The 21,998-nt window shown below is 42.1% G+C and overlaps 1 protein-coding gene across 12 annotated transcripts in view; it reads right to left on the bottom strand.

Annotated features, from left to right (window-relative positions):
- The window catches only part of KCNMA1 (potassium calcium-activated channel subfamily M alpha 1), a 916,342-nt gene that overhangs the window by 211,024 nt on the left and 683,320 nt on the right, over nucleotides 1–21,998 (bottom strand). For all 12 annotated transcript variants that reach the window (XM_049856148.1, XM_049856139.1, XM_049856140.1 and 9 more), the window contains one exon: nucleotides 13,301–13,369. In XM_049856148.1, coding sequence (XP_049712105.1) covers nucleotides 13,301–13,369 — 69 coding nt within the window. The remainder of the gene's footprint in view (nucleotides 1–13,300; nucleotides 13,370–21,998) is intronic.

Genomic DNA, 21,998 nt, shown 5'->3' with positions numbered 1-21,998 from the left:
CAAAGTTCCTAATAATGTATCCCTTTGGAAACTGCCATTGGTGGTCAATGTTGAAGAGTTATTGGTCTAATAAAGCCGTTGCTACACCCATTTTCCTTTAGATGACAGGGCATTAATGGGACCCCTATATGCACACATAAACACACATGTATACACGCCACATATTACCGTGGGCAATGGTACAGGACACCCACAACCAAGGCAGAAGGAAAGAGAACATCTGTGTGACACCGTCAGGACATGGAAGTAGATTCCACGTACAGTCTAGGCAGGAAGAACTGGGTCTACTCTACCAGCAAAGAAGAAAAATGCTAGCAGTTGGAAATACTTAATGATTTCAATCTGGTGTTGACAAAATTATATGGAGATGTTCAAATAAGGTGTCTGCCTAGAACCTCCTGACTGGAGCTAACTGTTGTGAGAAAACAAATTCAAATTACTCCTAAAAAAAACATTTCCCCTGCAGGGAAGTATGAGTCTAAATATACACTGTCCTATTTCCACATGGTATAAAGAGATTAGCTGACCAACTTGTGTTTGGACTGACAAAAGAGATAAATGTATCCTAATCTGATAAATGGATGAAACAAACAAGTTTAATTTTCTGCAGATCAAAAGCAGAACACAGGACTGTCTTACACAGGGACCGAGATGATGCTTTGAGCATAATGGACGCTGACTTTTGGGACTCTAAATGTAGCAACAGATACAACAAAGGCATTCTTTGATCCAAAAAGGTAATAGATGTTTGGAACCAGGCTCAAGGAGCTCAAATTCCTAAAACAATCAAAATGGAGAATGGTAATTAGCATGCCATCTTTTTTCTGCTGAAAAAATCATTCCAGAAAGTGCTGTAGCCAACAAATTGATCAGTCTGTAGTAATTCAGGAAGGACCCAGGTGAATATTTGTTCTGTTTGAAGATCTCAGAGTAGATGGTTATTGCAAAATAATGGCTTGTGGTCACAAGAACATCCACTATTACCCATAATAAGACCTGATAGAAGGAAACTGAACCTGTATCATCGTTGTTATTAACACAAAATAATAGCAAGAGTCCAAGAAGGTTTGACTCTTCTGTCCCAGAACCACAGAGCTATGAGATTCTGCACAAGCCAGAAAGCAGCAGATCACATTAATGCCACAGCTTGCGACCAGCAGCCATGCTGTCCAGACACCTCCTAATTTCCCCTCTACCAGCTTCTCACATTGGAATAATCAGCCCTCTGACTCTGCATAGTCACGAGGGGAGGGGTCAGAGCTTACACAGTTTAGACAAATTCCTTTTTCAAAGTCAATTAGACAGGATGTTTTAGAAAAGCCTAACTTCAGGTTTTGCACACTTTCTTACCCCTTTCCTGCAGGTGGTTCTTACCTGCCCCGGCTCCACAATTAAACATTGGCTCCAATTCCAGCATGGCCATTTTGTAGGTGTCTGACTTGGGGCAAGTTACTAAGCCTCTCCTAGAACTAAATTTCCTCACCTGTAAGATGGGGATGATAATAAAAATCATCTTACTTCCAAGGATTAAACGAGATAATGCAGGGAGGGCTCAATTCATGTGGGTCAATGTTACTTTTATTATTCCTTATTACCAAAAAGCCAAAAACGTATTTCATGCTTAGAGGAATTAGCTGATAGGTTCTTTAACTGGCCCCAGGGAATTGAACACAGGGCTTCTTATCAAAATGATGTTGTTGCTAGTTGCCCTTGAGTTGATTCTGACTTATGGAGACCCTATGTGTGCAGACCAGAACTGCTCCATAGATTTTTTTAAAGGCTGTGGCCTTTCAGATGCAGATTGCTAGGCCTGTCTTCTAAGACATGTCTGGATGAGTTCGAACCACCAACCTTTAGGCTAGTAGTTGAGTGCTTGTTGACTGTTTGTGCCACCCAGGGTACCCTGCCCACAATGAGATGAAGCTCCAAGGTGTATAACTGTCCACTCCAGAATCATGTCCAAGGGCGTACATGAGGAAGTCTGTGTACTTCTGTAGCCTAAATTGGAAAAGTCGGTATTTTGATATGTGTTCATAAAAAAAAAAAAAAGAAAAGAATGCTAAAAAAGCTTCTGAGTGGAAAAAAAAATGATTTGAACAACAGAATTCAAAAGGGGAAATTTGACGTTCATCAACATTTTGGTGACATATATGTGTGCAAAACAAGCCTCCCATGGAAGCTCTGATCCTTTTTTACATAATAGGCTTCATTACTTTGTACTCCAATGACCAAGCCCACTGTGTCATTGTGGGAAATACAGTGATAGCTGGCTTCCTGTCAAGGAAAAGTTTCTTGTCATCTCTTCCGTTCTTTCTCAACAGTGAACAAGAATTGGCCTACAGTGAAAATTTGGGATTACAGAGGCTGCAGGTTGAAATAATTATTACAGCCTTCAAGCTTGTTTTTTGTCAAGTTTCTGTGGTGGATTAGAAAGATTCTAGGTACTGGAGTCAGGTGATTTGTGTTCCAATCTCAGATTGGCACCAATGTCAGCTAAGCAAGCAGGTGCACGTGTCACAGGTCAGACCTCACAAGTTCAGGCCCTGGCCTTGGGCATGTGGATGCAGCTAAGCCTCACTCTCTGCATCTGTAAAATGGGGTGAATGATCGCTACCTTAGGGTATTCCTAAGAGAATTAAAGTAAGTACTATGTGTTGAGTGCCTGGCACACAGTAGTCCTTGTTGTTGTATGTGCCGTTGAGTCACTTCTGACTCATAGCTACCTCACAGAACAGAGTAGAACTGCCCCACAGGGTTTCCAAGAATTGACTGGTGGATTTAAACTGCCAACCTTTTGGTTAGTAGCCAAGCTCACAACCACTGCGCCACCAGGGCTCCAGTAGTCCTTAACACACAGTAGCTATTGCTAGTGGTAAGGGGATTATAAAAACCAGAGTGTTGTTGTGTGCCACTGAGTTGATTCTGACTCCCTAAACCAGAGTGAAACGACTCGACAGCACTGGGTTCTGGGCTTTAATATGACAACTGTCCATTTTGTCCTTGGCACTAATAAATAAGCCAGGAGGTAACCTACTGGTACTAGAAGACTCTCTCCTGGCACCAGTGTCAGAATATTCTACCCTGCACAACATCTGGAGAGCGGCTAATGTGAACTGACTTCTGGCTTACACCAGGGTGTCTCCCTGTCCCTTAAAGGTTGTGGCTGATGATGTAAGGCACCAAGAGCATCTCCAATGACATCACTGCCTGTGTGATTCCCGGATGCCCTCTGGCTCTCTCAGGACAGGGGTGAGAGGGTTTAAGTCATCTCTGTGTGACGACTGAGGCAGCATCATTTACAGATATCCAGATAAGGTTAAGGGAGCCTTCCAGATGGATATCCAAAAAATGAGCCCAGCTCTTGAGAATAATGAAAGACACCTAGATATATAAAGATTGTCATTGTGCTAGATTCAGCTCACATATTCAAGGGTTTGGTAAAGACGCATGTGCCCTTGATTTCAGGGGACCAAAACAAAAAACAAAAAAAAATACGTGTTGATGTCGAGTCAATTCCGACTTATAGTGACCCTATAGGATAGAGTAGAACTGCCCCATAGTGTTTCTAAGGAGCGGCTGTTGGATCCGAACTGCCAACCTTTTGGTTAGCAGCCAAGCTCTTAACCACTACGCCACCAGGGCTCCTCCAGGGGGCCAGGACATATAATACTCCCTGTGTGAGGATCCAAAGCTTCAAAGACTCTTTGAGGAAATATATTACTGTTTACCATATTTTAGACATTAAGTCTTCTATTCATTCCAAATATAGAAGCTTCAGTAAAGTGTTAATCTTCCTCTTCCTGAAAAATATTAAAATATAAGGCTCTTAGACAGAAGTGACTTTTTTTCCCTGCGAAGTGTCTACTGCCCTTATAATTTGTTGCTGACCTCCTAATGTGAATATGTAAATCTTTCCAAAGATCTTTGATCTCTTTAAAAGAATATCCAATGTTAAGTTTGTTTTGTTCGCATGACTGCCAAAATTCCCTCTCCCTTTGGACCACTTTAGATCAGTTCTCTGGCTCCAACTTCGTCTAATTCATGGCTTATCAGAGATAAACTTCAAGATGTGTCATGTGAAGAATCAAGAAAATCTCTAAGAAAAAAGCCCATGTATCAATTAGCAGAATTCCAATAGAGACATTTTTTTGGCAGGAGTGGATTCTCTCTCATTTCAAGCAACATATAAATTATCTTTGTTCTTCAATGACCTTGCTAATTTCAACTGAAAACATTCAGTGGCAGCTGATGGGGCCCCTTCCCCAAGGATACTTGCTCTCTCTTTCTGTTTTGCTCTGAGACTATTTTTATATCTAGATTTATTCCTTGTCTCTTAACTCACCACAGGAAGCAAGTACACACATATTTTCTGTGGGGAACTCATAGTTGAGCTGTTGCTGTTGTTGTTAGCTGCTGTCAAGTCAGTTCAGACTCATAGTGACCCTACGTACAACAGAATGAAACAGACTTGTCTTGTACCAGTCCCACAATCATTGTTATGCTTGAGCCTACTGTAGCAGCCACCGTGTCACTCCATCTTCTTGAGGGCCTTCCTCTTTTTTCGCTGATTGTCCTTCTCCAGGAACTGGCCCCTCCTGATAACGTGTCCAAAGTATGTGAGACAAAGTCTCACTACCCTTGCTTCTAAGGAGCATTCTGGCTGTACTTCTTCCAAACCAGCGTTGTTCATTCTGCTGGTAGTTCATGGTATACTCAATATTCTCCACCAATACCACAATTCAAAGGGATCAATTCTTCTTTGGTCTTCCTTATTCATTGCCCAGATTTCACATGCACATGAGGTGACTTAAAACACCATAGCTTGAATCAGGCACACCTCAGTCCTTAAATGACATCTTTGCTATTTAACATTTTAAAGAGGTCTTTTGTGGTAGATTTTCCCAATGCAATATGTCATTTGATTTCGTGACAGCTGCTTCCATGGGTGTTGATTGTGGATCCAAGTAAAAGAAATCCCTGACAGCTTCAATCTTTTCTCCGTTTATCATGATGTTGCTTATTTGTCCAGTTGTGAGGATTTTTGTTTTCTTTATGTTGAGGTGTAATCCATACTGAAGGCTCTGGTCTTTGATCTTCATTAGTAAGTGCTTCAAGTCCTCTTACTTTCAGCAGGCAAGGTTGTGTCATCTGCATATTACAGGTTGTTAATGAGTCTTCCTCCAGTCCTGATGCCACGTTCTTCTTAAAACAGTCCAGCTTCTCAGATTACTTGCTCAGTACACAGATTGAATTAATATGGTGAACGGATACAATTCTGATGCACACCTTTCCTGACATTAAAACATGCAGCAACCCCTTGTTCTGTCCAAACAACTGCCTCGTGATCTATGTACAAGTTCCTCACGAGCACAATTTAGTGTTCTGGAATTCCCATTCTTCACAATGCTATCCATAATTTGTTATGACCCACACAGTCGAATGCCTTTGCATAGCCAATCTAACACAGGTAAACATCTTCCTGGTATTCCCTGCTTTTAGCCAAGATCCATCTGACATCAGCAATGATATCCCTTGCTCCACAGCCTCTTCTGAATCCAGCTTGAATTTCTGGCAGTTACGCGTTGACGTACTGCTGTAACTACTTTTGAATGATCTTCAGCAAAATTTTACTTGTGTGTGGTATTAATGATATCGTTGGCTAATTTCCACGTTCGGCTGGATCACGTTTCTTTGGAATGGACACAAATATGGATATTTTCCCATCGGTTGGCCAGGTAGATGTCTTCCAAATTTGTTGGTATAGATGAGTGAGCACTTCCAGTGCTGCATCCATTTGTTGAAATATCTCAATCGGTGTTTCATCAATTCTTAGAACCTTGTTTTTCCTCAATGCCTTAGTGCAGCTTGGACTTCTTCCTTCATTAGCATCAGTTGCTACCTCCCGAAATGGCTGAACATCAACCAGTTCTTTTTGGTATAGTGACTCTGTATATTCCTTCCATCTTCTTTTGATGCTCCCCGCGTCATTTACTATTTCCCCATAGAATCCTTCAATATTGCAACTGTCTTCTTGAGCTGCCCTTTGAAATCTGTTCAGTTCTTTTACTTCATCATTTCTTTCTTTGGCTTTAGCTATTCTATGCTCAAGAGAAAGTTCCAGGGTTTCTTCTGACATCCATTTTGGTCTTTTCTTTCTTTCCTGTCCTTTTAATGACCTCTTGCTTTCTTGATATATGATGTCCTTGATGTCATTCTACAACTCGTCTGGTCTTTGATCATTAGTGTTCAATGTGTCAAATCTATTCTTGAGATGGTCTCTAAATTTACGTGGGATATACTCAAGGTCACACATTGGCTCTTGTGAACTTGTTCTAATTTTCTTCAGCTTCAGCTTGAACCTGCATATGAGAAACTGATGGTCTGTTCCACAGTCAGCCCTTGGCCTTGTTCTGGCTGATGATATTGAGCTTTCCCATTGTCTCTTTCCACAGATGTAGTCAAGTTGAATCCTGTGTATTCCACCTGGCAAGGTCCACATATATAGTCACCATTTACGTTCTTGAAAAAGGGTATTTGCAATGAAGAAGTCAACGGTCTTGAAAAACTCTATCATGCAATCTCCAGCATCGTTTCTATCACCAAGGCCATATTTTCCAACTACTGATCTTTCTTCTTTGTTTCCAATCACCAGCAATTATCAGTGCCTGATCGCATGTTTAATCAATTTCAAGACTGCAGATGTTGGTAAAAACCTTCAATTTCTTCATCTTTGGCCTTAGCAGTTGGTGTGTAAATTTGATTAATAGCTGTATTAAGTGGTCATCCTTATAGGCATATCGATATGATACTATCATTCACAGCGCTGTACTTCAGGATAGATCTTGAAATGTTCTTTTTGAAGATGAATGCAAAGCTATTCCTCTTCAATTTGTCATTCCTGGCATAGTAGACCATATGATTGTCTGATTCAAAATGGCCAATTTCTGCTCACTAATGCCTAGGATATTGATGTTTATGTGTTCCATTTCATTTCTGATGATTTCTAATTTCCCTAGATTCATACTCCGTACATTTCACATTCTTATTACTAATGGATGTTTGCAGCTGTTTCTTCTTATTTTGAGTCACGCTGCCTCAGCAAATGAAGGTGATGAAAACTTGACTCCATCTACGTCATTAAGGTGGACTGTATTTTGAGGAGGCAGCTCTTCCCCAGTTGCCTTTTGAGTGCCTTCCAACCTGGGGGGCTCATCTTGTGGCACTATACCAGACAATGTTCCATTGCTATTCATAATGTTTTCACTGGATAATTTTTTTCAGAATTACAATATCAGGCTCTTCTTTCTAGCCTATCTTAGTCTGAAAGCTTAGCTGAAACCTGTCCGCGGTGGGTGATGCTGCTGGTATTTGAAATACCGGTGGCAGATCTTCCAGAATCACAGCAACACACAAGCCACCACAGTATGACAAACTGACAGACGCAAGGGGGCTGAGCAGAGGCGTAAAAAACACGATCACGTTTTATTTACTTCTGAGTTTCTCACAGTAGCAAGCAAAGAGTCCTTCATGCAACAGATACGTTGCAACTATTTGTTGGATGAATGGAAAATGTAAATCATTGGCTTCCATTCTAAAAGTTCTCCTTTTCCTTTCTAATAAGGAGAAAGGTGGTCAAAACTGTTTTTTCAAAGAATAAGCTGCAATTCTTGTCACTCAGGCCTATCACAGATATGACCACACTCCTCTAGGGGGTTGGAAAAATAAGCTAGCAATCTCCCACAGGCATTAAGTATAAATATGTACATATACGAACATATAAACAGACAACCACTTGGGGACCTGTAGCAATTGATTTCAGTATTGAAAATAATATTCACTTAGGAATGAAATATTTGTTTCTAAACACAGAACATGTTCACGTGGAACTAGCTAGCAGGGTCAGTCCAACGAGGAATTGTTTCTAGCAGGTTCCTGTGTGAGAGGAACACCAAGCCTCAAGCTACATTGCATTTTGTTGTGTGTCTCTTGCTGAACTCAGGTCAAATTGGAGAATCAGGGTGTGGTACGGGAAAAATGATTTATCCCTTTCTACTACCACTTGCACATAACAACTGGGAAACATCTAGTGATTCCTTCCTCAATCACTATAAACTTTATATTTTCTTTTTGGAGACAACCAGTGACTGATTGGTAATTCAACTGAAACAGACATTATTTCTTCCAAAAGAAATTTTCAACCATTACGGGTAAATATTATAGGTGTATATTTCTCTTTCCTTCTGCATTTTGGTATGTCTATTATACCACACCCCAGGCAATTAAAAATATATCACCACTCACACAATAATATAGTTTGTAGTTGATAACATGATAATTATATTTGTGTCTAGCAAGCTACCGGGACTTCATTAATTAGAGTAAGCAAGTAAGAACCATCTAAGACTTCAGTTCATGCTCTGCCCAGATGAATCTTGCCACAGTGAAGTGGTCTCTTTGATCAAACAAGTTCATAGGCTATTGCTACTGAGTGGGCCTTTGAACCAAGTGTGTCCCCTCTCAAGGAACACAACCACACTGTAGCTTGTGCGCTGAGAAGTTCCAAATCTCAAATCTTATTGCCTGTCTGGACTTTTCATTTCTTCTGGCCTTCATAATATATGCTACTGGAGTCCCACACAACTAGACACACACACTTTTTCTTATAGGATATAAGTAGGAGACAAAGCCGTGTAGTCCATGCTTCAATATACGATAAGCCCGGTTCACTTACACAGAGACAGTATAATAAAGATTGCTCCCAGTTTGTCAGGTTCAAGCGACCGCCATTGGCAATATTGACAAGGACTTGTTGAGCCTGAATCCATTTCAATAATTCTAGAAATGGCATTTTAAAACATATTTGATATATAAGGAAAATATTAGCCATATGGGGCAGAACCAGGGAGAGAGTTGATCTAGGAAAGTGAACCCTGGATATTTGGTTCTGGGAGCAAGCCATGCCACTTTCTGGTATACGTTCAGACACGTCATGCCTACATCACAACATGCTTTCACCACAAGATAAAGGGACTCAAAGGCCAAAAGTCAACAGCAGAGGTACAACCACTGTGGACCTTTGAAGATACAAAATGTTGCAGTAACTTCTCGCAGTTGGATCATATTGATAATACCAAACTGACAGGAAGCCACCTCTATTTTCACACATCTACTCAAAAAACCCACAAAATCTGACTTTGGAAAAAGTACCAGACAAATATATACACACGTGAACACAAGTATACCACCCCCCGACACACACAATTAGACACAAACACATGACAATGATCACAACCACAGGGAAAATTAACTCTCGGGAAGGATGGACAAGCAGCCATCTCAACAGTACGTTTTCAACAATACTGTCTTAGAGAACACATTACTGAAACACTATGCTGAAAATATTCACCCAAAAACTTTGTTAAAAAATGCCACTGATGAAGGTTTAGTCGTGCTTCATGCAATAGAAAACAGCAGCAAAACAGGGTGGAGTCACATGGTGAAAACTATGATACTTCATATTAAGAAGTATGCCCAAACACATTAGAAAAAAACTAAAACACGAGTGCCTCTCAATAAGTAGTACTCATTCAGTAAATCAAAGGCGATAATCTGGCAATTTATTAACAGTGTTCTAAGCCTTTACTGAGTACTGCCCAGGAAATAAAGTACTCAAGACTTTGCCATCAAACTAGGTATAAGGAAAAAAAAAAAAAGTGTAAGGGCTTGGTCTCCGTTTTGTGGATAAAAGGACACAAATTCTGCTCTACAGACTGGAAACCCAACACAGGGAGGAGGAGGTCACTGGGAATGTGGATGTGGTATGTACACAAAATGGCACCAGGCTCTGGTGGACACCAAGAACAACACATCAGGACAATACAGAAACAGACACAGAGGGCTGGAGAGATGCATCCTCCTTTTCAACTTTAATAGCATTTGTTCCCATCATTGGTGCCGTGACTGAAAAACAGGGCTGTGCCTTTCCCTTTTTTTAGGTTTCCTGCAAAGAAGTTAGTGCGTCATCCAAAAGAATCAACAAATCAAATAACAGCAATATGTTCCTTGCAATTTTTATGTACTCTAGTAGGTGGAGAGGGGTTTATATATATACATATGTATATACATATGTATATACATAAATATATATATGTATATATTCTATAGACAAGGGGGCATGAGATTATATATATATATGTAACACACACACATATATATATATATATATATATATTAAGGAGGTAGGTGTTATCTTCCTGGGTTCTTGGCAAATGGTTAGTCCTGTGGTTAGGAGTTAAGGTAGAAGGGTGAAGGTTGGAGGAAAGTTAACGAAGAGTGCATACCGCTTTCGGCTTCTGCAAAACGACAAGAAAAGAATTGAAAATCAAACAATTTGATAATAAATCAATTGACACCAATAGGAAAGAAGAAATAAAACCTTTGTTTCAAATTACTGGAAGGAGGTATATGAAAACAAGGTTTTTCAGCAAAGCATGAAAACAGTAATATGGGGCGAAACCAACGAGGAAGGCAGTTAAACACAGGTTGAAGGCGAAGGAATTAAAAGGAGAAGCAGAGGTCTCTAAATTATAACACTCAGTCCTTTAGAAAATTTGAGAGGAAAAGAAAGGGGTAATTTTTAACTGAAGGAAAAATTAAAAGTCTCATCTCAGGAAGGATCCGAAATTTGATTACATTTAGCGTGGATATTATGTTTGATACGTCCTTGTGTTTTCTCAGAGGTATAATCCACATTCCCTCAAACACACCTTTTTCCATAAGAACCAATGTGCTTCCACAATGAGACCAAGCCACATTTTAGGATTAAAGCTGGCAACTGCACACAGAAAGCCAAAACAGAGCCAAACAAGTTCTTTTTGTGCTTTTCCAAAAAAAAAAAAATTATATATAAAAACTACCTATATCTATAAATGGGGATTTGTTGAGAACATCTCAGATTGGTGAATCAATTGGAGGGTCTATCACAAAAAAAGACTTTGTCTGCAGGGAACGCTCTGAGTTATCGTTCTTAGAATGATGACTGTAGATTCACACCAAATCATCAAAAGCCTCTCACTCACCCTGCTCGTGACCAAAGGTGACAGGTAGGAGACCAAGGGTCAAGGGTCAGGTTCAGTCTCCTGCCATAAATTATTCCAGAATGTTTGAAAAATACTATTCCGCTTCAGCATCGCCCACATCATGACACTTTGAGAGATGCATCAACGTGATCAAGAGAGAACACCATGTTACACAAAGATCTACTGACTTGGCAACATGAAGAATATCCATTTGCAAAAACCCAGGATACACATTTTCCCCTACACAGGTACAGGTAAGTATTGGCAAAAACACAGGCAAACTGTAATCCCAGAAAATTCCACCTCAGCTATTAAACAGGAAATAACCAGGACTCTCAGTTGTTTTGCAAATAATATTCTTCACATTGCCAACACAGAAAAGAAAAAATGTATATCTATATACATATTTATTAACCGTTACGGCCATGTTGTACAGGTGGCCACCAAATCTACCGTTTTCTTTTTCCTTTTGGTTGATTTGGATTTTCAAAATAGCTTAACGTTTGATCAGATTGTGAGCAATCTGATCGGGAGGGTAAGGGAACAGAAAACATTGGATCGGCTTGCTTATAATCCAGTGTTTTTTTGGTCATAAGAGACACAGACTGTACATTCGGAGATTTGGCTTTACTGGGTCATTCAGCTGGAGGATGAACAATCCTTAAATGGTGATAGCAGGAACCTAACTAATCATGGAAACCTGAGACCTTCTGGTCTTGTCTACATTCTGCTTAAATTGTATGCTGGGGGTATCTGCACAATGCAGACACCTAAAGGAAGGTTTTTTTTTTTTTAATATTTATGTTATTTTCGGTGAAAATATACACAGCAGATCATACACCCATTCAACAATCTCTACATGCACAGTTCAGTGACACTGGTTACGTTCCTCACACTGTGTCACTACTCTCGTTCTCTCCCCAAATGGTTCCCCCCAGTGACTCAGACCCACTGTCCCATAAACCACTCACTGATGCTTTAGAGTTATGTTGCCAATTTTATCTGATACAAATAATTCTTTAAAAGACTGCGATGCTCAAGGCGAACATTCTTCCCTAATTCAGGTGAACTGTTGTTCAGTTTGACAATGACTTGAGGGGATGGTTGTGGTTCAAGGTTCAAAATATTTCTCAGGGCAACAGATTCAGGGGTTCCTCAGCCTCAACAGGTCCCGTAAGTTGAGTCCCATAAGGAATTTTAAATTTTGTTCCACATTTCCCCTCCTTTTAATCAATACTCATTTATTGAATCCTTGATCAAAATATTCAGTCATGATAACTGGACACCATCAAGTTCTTTTGGTCTTATGGCAAAGAAGGCAGTAGTTCATGGAGGCAACTAGACAGGTAGTTCAGTTTCTTCTCAGATTCCTGGGTCTCCTTCTACAGAAGACTTACCTACTATAGCTAGGAACAAACTATGGATGCCTTTCTAGAGGACAAAGACCCAGGAATCTCTCAAGGAGCTCTCTTTCTTCCAAAACAATTGTTCAGAATTAGGATGCAAAAATCATCTCTATTTTATCTGTAATATATACAGTGCCCCATCAACAAAACTCCTTGTTAACGCGATGCGTCCTCGCTGCTTGCGTGAACTCATATATTGACTGGGCTGTTATCTATTTCAACAGACGCAGTCCCTCGTTAGCCTGACTTGCACATAATTGAGTGTAAAAGAAATAAATAAAGAGAGCTCCTGCCTTTGAGCCTGGCTCTCCTGGCTCATTTACATGAAGCTGCTATTCTGCCACCTGGATTCGGGATGCACTGGGAGAAGCACATATGGTACACAATAGGCTGCTTGTAATTTGGCCATCAAGAGAGCTGGTGTCTCCCATCACGCTCTGCCCCGTGTCTGCTGTAAAGGAGGCCAGAGTCCATCTGTTCTTTGCTCACAGCAGTCAAAAGGGTTCTAAGACAGGGTCTGTCCCCAGTTTTAAGCTTAGTAGGTGGCAAGTCCAAGTTGTCATGATCGGGTGGAGATTTGGGGGCTTTATCCTTCTCCCCCAGAGAATCCTTCTCTGAATGCCTAGTGGGGCTTGGGATGCAAGGCTGGTCTGGGAACAGAAGCTGCAGTGTCAGGTTAAGCACGGCTTGAAACGTGTCCTAGGGTCAGAAGGGCAAATAGATATTGCTTAGGAAAGAAGAGGCGGACCCAGCGTTTCCAGAGCGCGCTCTCACCCTCGTAAATGTCAGGCGGCAGCTGGGTTGTGGCAAACTTACCGGCTCTCTCGGTTGGCAGACTTGTACTCAATGGCTATCATTAGGAGCTTGAGCTTCACAAAACACAGCCTGCAACAAGATGGAGAAACCTCCCAGTCAGTGCTTCAGAGTGACCAGAGCCACATAACAAACACTGTTACAGCCTTTCCATCTCCTAACACCGTCATTATCCAAGGGGACCCTCATTCCACAGCCGCTGTGCCAAAGGAAGGGGGTGGGAACGACACCTCGCCATCTTCCCCATTAAACCTGATTTCTCGCAAGTGATAAGGCGCGGAATGTTCAAAGTGCAAATTGCACTAGGGTCTGGATGTCTAGACACAGCCCCCAAGCAGGGATTTGTGCCTGGGGATTTACACAGGGCCAGATCCATTAGTTACTCGGCTGGGTAGTAAAATGTTAACTACAGGGGGAAGGAGCCATTTGGAGCAGCTGGACCGGTTATTTGGAATCCCTTTCGGTCTTTTGTAGAAATGGCTTATATTGTTGCTCCGAGCAGACCCCTGTGCGCTTGGAATGACGGCAATAATACTTAGCCTCCCTGTAAGTGGCCAACACATGACTATGGCACTGTCATTCCTGGCTCCATCTAAGCGGCCTCACCTCGCCTGGCCTGGGCTCTGACCGTAGCCACAGCCCAGGCTGTTTTGAGGCTGGATTTTGCCTGTCTCCAAGCCTTCACTCATGAGGTTGCTCCCACCTCGAGTGCCCTCTCCTCTCCTCTCTACCCATCCTCCCAGGCCCACGTCAAATCTAAGGATTGCATGTGTGTCTTTCCAGCATCTGCCACCCTCTGATCTTCCATTCTCAGAACCCCTTCAGCACTTCGTCTAAACCAAAAAAACCCCAAACTCGTTGTATAAATGACAACTCATAGCGACCCTATAAAACATAGTAGAACTGCCCCCCATGGGGTTTCCAAGGAGCAGCTGGTGGATTCAAACTGCTGCCCTTTTGGTTAGCAGCTGAGCTCTTAACCACTGCACCACTACAGCTCCAACACCTTGTCTACAACAACAAACAACCCATTGCCATAGAGTCAATTCTGACTCATTGCGACAATCAATTTCATGCTGCCTTTGGTTGTACCCTATTGTTTCATGTGACTGAATTTCCTGTCCTCAACCACAGTAACTTCTTTAAGGGTTTTGGGCTTGTTCAGAATTCCCCGTAGTGGAAACAGAGAACCACTGATACCTCCCCAGCTCACGATGAAGGATCTCCACTTACAGCTTTCAATCCTAAAGAAGTAATAGGAGGTGTGGTAAAATATTTACGTACAAAGATGTCCAGGATAGTGTTATTAATAAAGAGAGTAAAAACTGGAAAACAACCTAAATGCCCAATAATAGAAAAAGGGTTAAATAAAATACAATACATTAGGATGATGTACAGCATTCAAAAATGACTTCTTGAAGAATATTTTCAATGTAGGATTGACATACATTATGTAAAAAGATACAAAAATGTAAATAATGTGATGCAATTAGGTGAAAATACATAATTACACACTCAGTAATAAGAGCCCACAAACAAAAAAAATAATTATATGTATTTCATATCATAAGTTTCTATAAAGAGAGTTAGCACTTATGTTTTAAGGGCTTTTTGGATAATAAAATACTGGTTGACTAATAGACTGAGAAACGACTTGATGGCTATTTAGCACCACCATTGTAAGGAGGACTAGGCGGTGGTCACAGGTTCGGGCCTTTTTTGGTAGTCTCCTTGAACCCCCACAATATCCCTAAGAAGGAGATATTATCCCAGTAAGTCAGATTTCTGGTGCTATCTCCATTTTACAGATGATGAAACTAAGGCTCAGAAAGCCTATGTAACTTGCCCGAGGTCTCCACCTAGTACGTATAGCAGGGTATACAACACCTTTGCCCCAGTGAAGCTTATTTTTATGGGGAAAGACAGGCAATATGAAAATATACAAGTGAATAAATAATATATTCCAGTTGATGACAAGGGTTGTGCAGAAAATAAAACAACCTAAGAGAATGAAGAATGACTGGGAAGGGTTAAGCCAACAGAGCTGGTCCAGGATGGCCTTTCTGAGGAACTGAGGCTGGAAGAGAGCACTCGAGCATGATGAGAAGAGGCAGGCAAGGAGAAGATGTGCAGAAAGAGCTTTCTAGAATGTAAAAATAGTAAGTGCAAAGGCCCTGAGGCAGGCATGAGCTAGGGGTATTTGAGGACCAGCAATAAAGCCAGGGAAGCTGGAGCTCAATGGGCAAAGCTGAAAGTGATAGTGATTGGGTGAAAGATATAACTGGGAGTGAGGCCATGAGGGTCTTGCTGGCCCTAGAAGAAGTCTGAAGCTTAGTCTAAGTGGAATGGGAAGCCTTTGGTTGGTTTCAAATAGAGAATTGACATAATCAGATGTGCTGGATATGGGGATGGGTGGGTAATGGGGAAGGTGTCAGAGAAGACCTCATGTTCCCCAGTGGGAAGGAAGTCAATCGCTCTTTCCTCATGAGAGGCTTTGGTCCCTGGCATTGCCGTCATCAGACAATCAGATTCTAAAGGACTTCTTCTATCCAGGCATCATTTGGGCTCTCCTTGTGATTTGCAGGTTTTCTGATTTCTGCCAGCAGACTCTAATGACCTGAGCTTTGTGCTGATTATGCAGTTTGCTGAAACACCAACCCACGTATCCAACTATAGCTGGAAAAATGCCCTTCTTAATTTATGTCCCATAGAGCACCACTAACATGCACCCTCTATGGGGCTTTTACTTTCGGAGCTTAAATTGTTTAAAAAATCAGAAAACTTATGCAATGTTTATTGAACCAAATTACCAGATTAAGTAACTGCTTTCTAATGTAAATAATAGCTAAACGCCAAAAGATCAAGGAAAAGGCTAGTCTTAACTCAGCGTGGAGCACAAAAAGACTAATTTACCGATATTCTCTGAGCAATGGCCAGTCCAATTTGGGACTCTAGTGGTACATAGGATCAAGGATCTTAATTGCTTTAATGGGCCTGATCCCACCGGTGAGAAGGGGAGTAACAGCTCCCAGGTTCCCATGGTAATGGTGAATTGTGTCTTGCTAGCTCCTACAATACCATTTACCAACGGGATAGAAGAAGAGAGGCGCTTGCTAATGCAGGAAAGTCCATCAAATCGCCATGGCCTTGTGCACATTCCTCAACCTCTCTGGGCCTCAGTTTCCTCAGTAAGCGGTGGACCAACAGATCTCTGAGTCCTCTTCCAGCTTTAAATCCATAATCTCATAGCCTTCAAATCCATACCTGTCAAAGGTGATTTTACACTGTCTTACAGAAGCTTCTTTTTAGGAAGCCCTTTGACCCGAAACAGGGCAGGGGCATTGAGGGGACTAAGTGATACAAACAGAGTTAATATATGCAAATGGTATCATAACCATAGATTTTCACACCTAGGCCTGTTAGGATTGGCTGGTCCTGCCTTTCTAACACAGATGATAACCTGAGATCCAAAGAAGGGGAAGAGACTTGCTCACAGTCAACCAGCTTCTTTTATGTAGAAAAACTAAAAGCGGAAATGGAGATTCTAAGATTCTAGAATCAGTGTGCTGCACACACGGTTCTCATAAGAGCAGAGGAAATGGAGCAGTCATCACAAGCCCAACATGTAAGCACATTCTTTGGGGCCAGTCTGGTGTTTTTTTTAAAATTGGAATTAGATACACACAGGTGATTTAATATAAAAACTAGCTTTTTGGATTTCCTTGAAAAACTGGATATGTCCACACAGGACACACATTCCCGTATGGGTAAGAGGACTGCCACTGCAAAGCTGACACCCTCTGGATGGGACGTGTGCATCCCAGTGTGCCACAGTCCCCACCACTCCCTACTGTCTCAGACCTCCTCACCATTCTCTTTTTATTGCTAACTGCCTGCCCTGGACAGACATCTAAGTTTTTAATCCTTGCTCTAATGGGAATCCTCTGGACCAGAACCATGGCTCCCGCTATGAGAATTCAACTCACACTTTTTAGTTAGGTTCTCCAGAGAGAGTGGGCCGATGTCAGGGTCCTGGGCTTAGGACTGCAGCAGAGGTGGCCACCTCTGTTGGGGGTTCAATGGGAAAGAGCAGACCAAGACAAGTGAACGGGAGAGCCGGTGCGGTAGTCACTCATTTATTTGTCCCTCTCTCCTTTCAGACTGAACTTCTGTAACGCAGGAAGCATGCCTTGCCTCTGGAATTTTGCAAAGAGTAAGCTCTCAATCTTGATAGATAAACGTATGAATAAAAGGGAAGCTAAAACTCCTGAGTTGTTGGAATGATGGAAAAGATATAAGGTGGTAAGCTAGGGATGTCTAGGCAGAGAAGGCTTGGAAGTGAACATAAAAAAAAAAAAATCCCATTGCCATTGAGTCAATTCCAACTCATAGCAACCTAATAGGTAGGACAAAGTAGAACTGCCCCATATGGTTTCCAAGGCTGTAACCTTTACGGAAGCCAACTACCACATCTTTCTCCCACAGGGTGGCTGGTGGGTTAGAACTGCTGACCTTCTGGTTAACAGCCAAGTGCTTAACCACTGCACCACCAGGGTTCCTTTTGAAGTGAGCACAGACTCATGAAACAAGATGCTTCCTGACTTGCCTTCTTTGCTAGAACCAGAGAGAATGGAAAAGAGGGGTACAGAAGGGAGTAATGATATGATCTGGGAATCTGATTTTCGTCTTCAACCCGCACTATGCCAAGGTAGACGCCCAATCCTAAGACAGCAATTTAACCTTAAAACCTTCCACAGATCCTGCGACAAGGGGTTCACTCTCAAGAACAGGCCTCCAGATTGATGTTCTGGGGTACACACTTGCATCATTCAATACCACTGTTTTTTGTAAAGCAAAATGGGTTTTATCCATCCGATCCTTACAGTCATTCTGCCTATGGTGTTTTACTGCACACAGGGCTAGGGCGGCATCAGGAAGCAGGGTTAGGGTGAGGAAGAGTATAAGAAGGAAGCAATAAGGACTTCACTGTGGGATAAATAGGATAAAATAGGCCATAAGTTAACAAGAATTTAATTCTTGGTTTCTAAAATAAAACATCTAAATATGTCCAATGCAGGAAGTTGCAAAAATAATTACAGGGCAATAGAAAAGACTTTCCCCCCTCCCTTAGAAAAATGCCACTTGTCACAAAAAGGTCTTAAACCGGCAACCTGCAATAAAACCGTTATAACAACAAGTTAGATTGCTTTCTTGATAATGATTGAGTAGAGGTCTACCAGATTTGGCAACTACATTACAAATTCTTCTTCTTCTTTTTTTTTTTTTTTTTTTTTTTACCGCCAGCATCATCTGTTAACCACGGTAGTTTCCACCCAGATGTTCTCGAACAAAGGCTCTTAAGAATTAGAGCCCAGCTGTTTCTACCTACCCAGAGGGAAATAAATTGTTCTTACTATTAAGTCAGCCCCCTTGACTACCAAGATTACTTGCTGGTGGGGATTAAGCACGGAAACCTTTGGGAGAGTCTGCACCTTGTATTGTGTTCAGGAAGAGTAGGCAAAGATGCGGTTTGGGGCTGACAGACCCAAACACTGTCTGAGAACAGAGAAGCAGCTCTCATCATGCTTTGCAAGCTCATCTCCACCCCACAGTGCCAGCCCTCCTTCCATTATCGTGAGGGACCCTGGGACTATCAGGCCAACCAGCGTAATCAGAGAGATGGTGACGTAAATACTGCCCATTAGCAAACCAGATCTTTAGGATCAAGAGGCTCAAATGAAAAGATACACATTTGTTTTAAAACGATGGGCAATTTACGTGCACACGCACACACAGTATTTATACAAACACACCTAAGACAACGGAATTTAAAAATAAATTAATTACATTCTTTAATATGGACAATTAGCATTCGCCTGAAGTGTGAATGAACGTATTTTTATACAGCTTTGCTATTGTTATTGGTCATCAATGTAAAACAGAATAAAAACTGTGCTTGTCATGTGTACCCAGCATCCAACCCATTTCCAAATGGACTGCCACCCATCCCCTCCCGTACAGAATTCTGGATGTGCCACTGCCACTGGCCCTGTGACTAAGGATTTCAGTGGAGTAACGGCTGCTGGCTTATTCAACAGCAAGTGAAAGATTATTGATCACCTTCTGGAGTGTCTTGGTGGCACAAATTGTTAACGTCTGGCTGGTAACAAAAACGTTAGATGCTTGAGTCCACACAAAGTGCTCAGAAGAAAGGTCTGGTCATCTACTTCCAAAAAATCAGCCATTAGAAATGTGCCTCCTTGGCCATAAGAACAAAAGAATTGGTGAAGCCAGGATTCCACTACCGAACATTTTGATCAAAGATTCTGTAGAAGAATCCTGATCAAAAGGGGGGGATGTAAAACAGAATTTCAGGTTCTCAAGGACTCTAGACTTTCTGGAGCCACGGAGGCTGGATGAACCCCTGAAACTATTGCCCTGAGATACTCTTTAAAACTTAAACCAAAAATATCCCCTGTAGTCTCCTCAAAACCAAACAGCAGTTTAGTTTAACTAGTAAAAAAGTCTGCCTTGAGCATTACGCTCTTTTAAGAACTATCTACATGGGATCAAATTTTGACAACAGCAACTTGATAGATAGGAACCTCAGGGGGCAGTGAGTTTATGTTAATGGGGGAGGAATAACTCAGAAGAGGAGGGTGAGAATGGTTGCACAACTCGAAGAATATAATCAATGTCACTGAATTATACACAAAGAAACTGCTGAACTGGTAATATTTTGCTGTGTATATTCTCGACAGCAACAACAAAAAACCTATGGAGCACAGTTCTACTCTGACACACACAGGGTCACCATGACAACCAACTCAATAGAAACCAGACTTTTGTTTGTTTGTGTGTTTTTCTGGATCTCTGAGGAGCCCTGGTGGCGAAGTAGTTAAGAGCTCAGCTGTTAACCAAAAGGTAGGCAGCTCAAATCTACCAGCTGCTCCTTGGAAACCCTATCAGGCAGTTCTACTCTGTCTTATCAGGTCGCTATGGGTCAGAATCCACTCAACAGCAACGGGTTTTGGGTTTGGGTCGCAATACCAGAAATAAGCAACCCTGGAGATGCAGTGATTAAGTGCTTGGCTGCTAACCAAAAGGTTGGTGGTTCAAACGCACTAGCAGCTCCACAGGAGAAAGATGTGACAATCTGCTTCCGTAAAGATTACAGCCTTGGAAACCCTATGGGGTAGTTCTAGTTCTACCCTGTTCTATAGGGTCTCTATCAGTTAGAATCGATCCAATGGTAACAGCTTTGGTTTAGCTTGGTTTGGACTGACAGCTGAAGTAGGAGGCTTTAGGTAGCACAAATGGCTAAGCACTGGACTACTAACCGAAAAGCTGGCAGTTCAAACCCACTCAGAGGCACCTTGGAACCAAGGCCTGGAGATCTGCTTCTGAGAACCCTATGGAGTACCGTTCTACTCTAAACACTTGCGGTCGCCATGAGTCAGAACTGACCCTATGGCAACTAAGAACAGCAGCAACACAGCAGAGATACTCACAGATCTTTTCTTCTCACCTGCACTCACGTATGTTCTGTCCTAACGACAACACTCCCTGTTATGGACTGAGCTGTGTCCCCAGAAGCATGGGCTGTAAGTCCCAGCCTCTAGGCCCGTGGGCACAATCCCATCTGGGAACGGGCTGTGTTTGTTATGTTAACGGGACAGGATTAGTGTCTGGTATATCTTCAATCTCTTTTGAGATATAAAAGAGATTAAACAAGCAAGTTAGCGAGCAGAGACAGGGGAAGATTGATGCCAAGCCACATGGAGATCTCCAAGGGACCAGGAAACAGAAGCTAAAGAGACAAGGACCTTATCCTAGAGCTGACAGAGAGAGAAAGCCTCCCCCTAGAGCCCGCACCCTGAATTCGGACTTCTAGCCTCCTAAACCAAAAAAAACCAAACCCACTGCCGTCGAGGTGATTCTGACTCATTGCGACCCTACAGGATAGGATAGAACTGCCCCACAGGGCTTCCAAGAGCACCTGGTGGATTCGAATAGCTGACCTTTTGGTTAGCAGCCATAGCACTTAACCACTATGCCACCAGGCTTTCTGGTCTCCTACACTGTGTGAAAATAAATATGTTTGTCACAGTCATCCATTTATGGCATTTCTGTTATAGCAGCACTAGATAACTAAGACACTCCTCAAATAATCCAGTGAATAGGGTCAGTTCTTTGAGGAGAGAGATTTTTTTAAAGATGAGATCTGAGCATCTCCATGAATTCTGCTAAATGCTCGTCTCTGCACCAGACTGAAGAAATCTACTGTGGAACCATCAGGTCTGCCCGGTTCCTTTCTGCCCCATGTTCAGGTTCCGATGACTTTCTCTAAGAACTAATGATTTCGCAGAACTCAGGTAAACTAGCTTTAGTTTTCACTGGACAAGAGGTCTAACTTTCTTGGGGTGGTCTTCAATTTCATTTTTAAGTTTCTTCAAGCAGCTTCATTTTAAAGATCTTTTTATGCACAACAGCACAGCAGGAGAGTGTGGTTTCCAGAATATTTAGGGACTCTGACTGCAGGGGGTTGAGGAGAGGGAGAAGGCCCCGCCCCCCCGTCTTAGACCAGCACAGAAGCACCCCTACTCACACCTGGCCTGGGGGCCAGAAATCCTGCCCTTCAGCACAGCCCGGCAGATCTGACCGGAGTTACCTGAGTACCCAGGTATTAACTACGCCATAT

This window comes from Elephas maximus, chromosome 16 (genome assembly GCF_024166365.1).
Source record: "Elephas maximus indicus isolate mEleMax1 chromosome 16, mEleMax1 primary haplotype, whole genome shotgun sequence".
In the NCBI taxonomy this organism is placed as follows: domain Eukaryota; kingdom Metazoa; phylum Chordata; class Mammalia; order Proboscidea; family Elephantidae; genus Elephas; species Elephas maximus.
The sequence above is the reverse complement of the archived record's forward strand: the minus strand, read 5'-3'. Positions and strand labels throughout refer to the sequence as shown.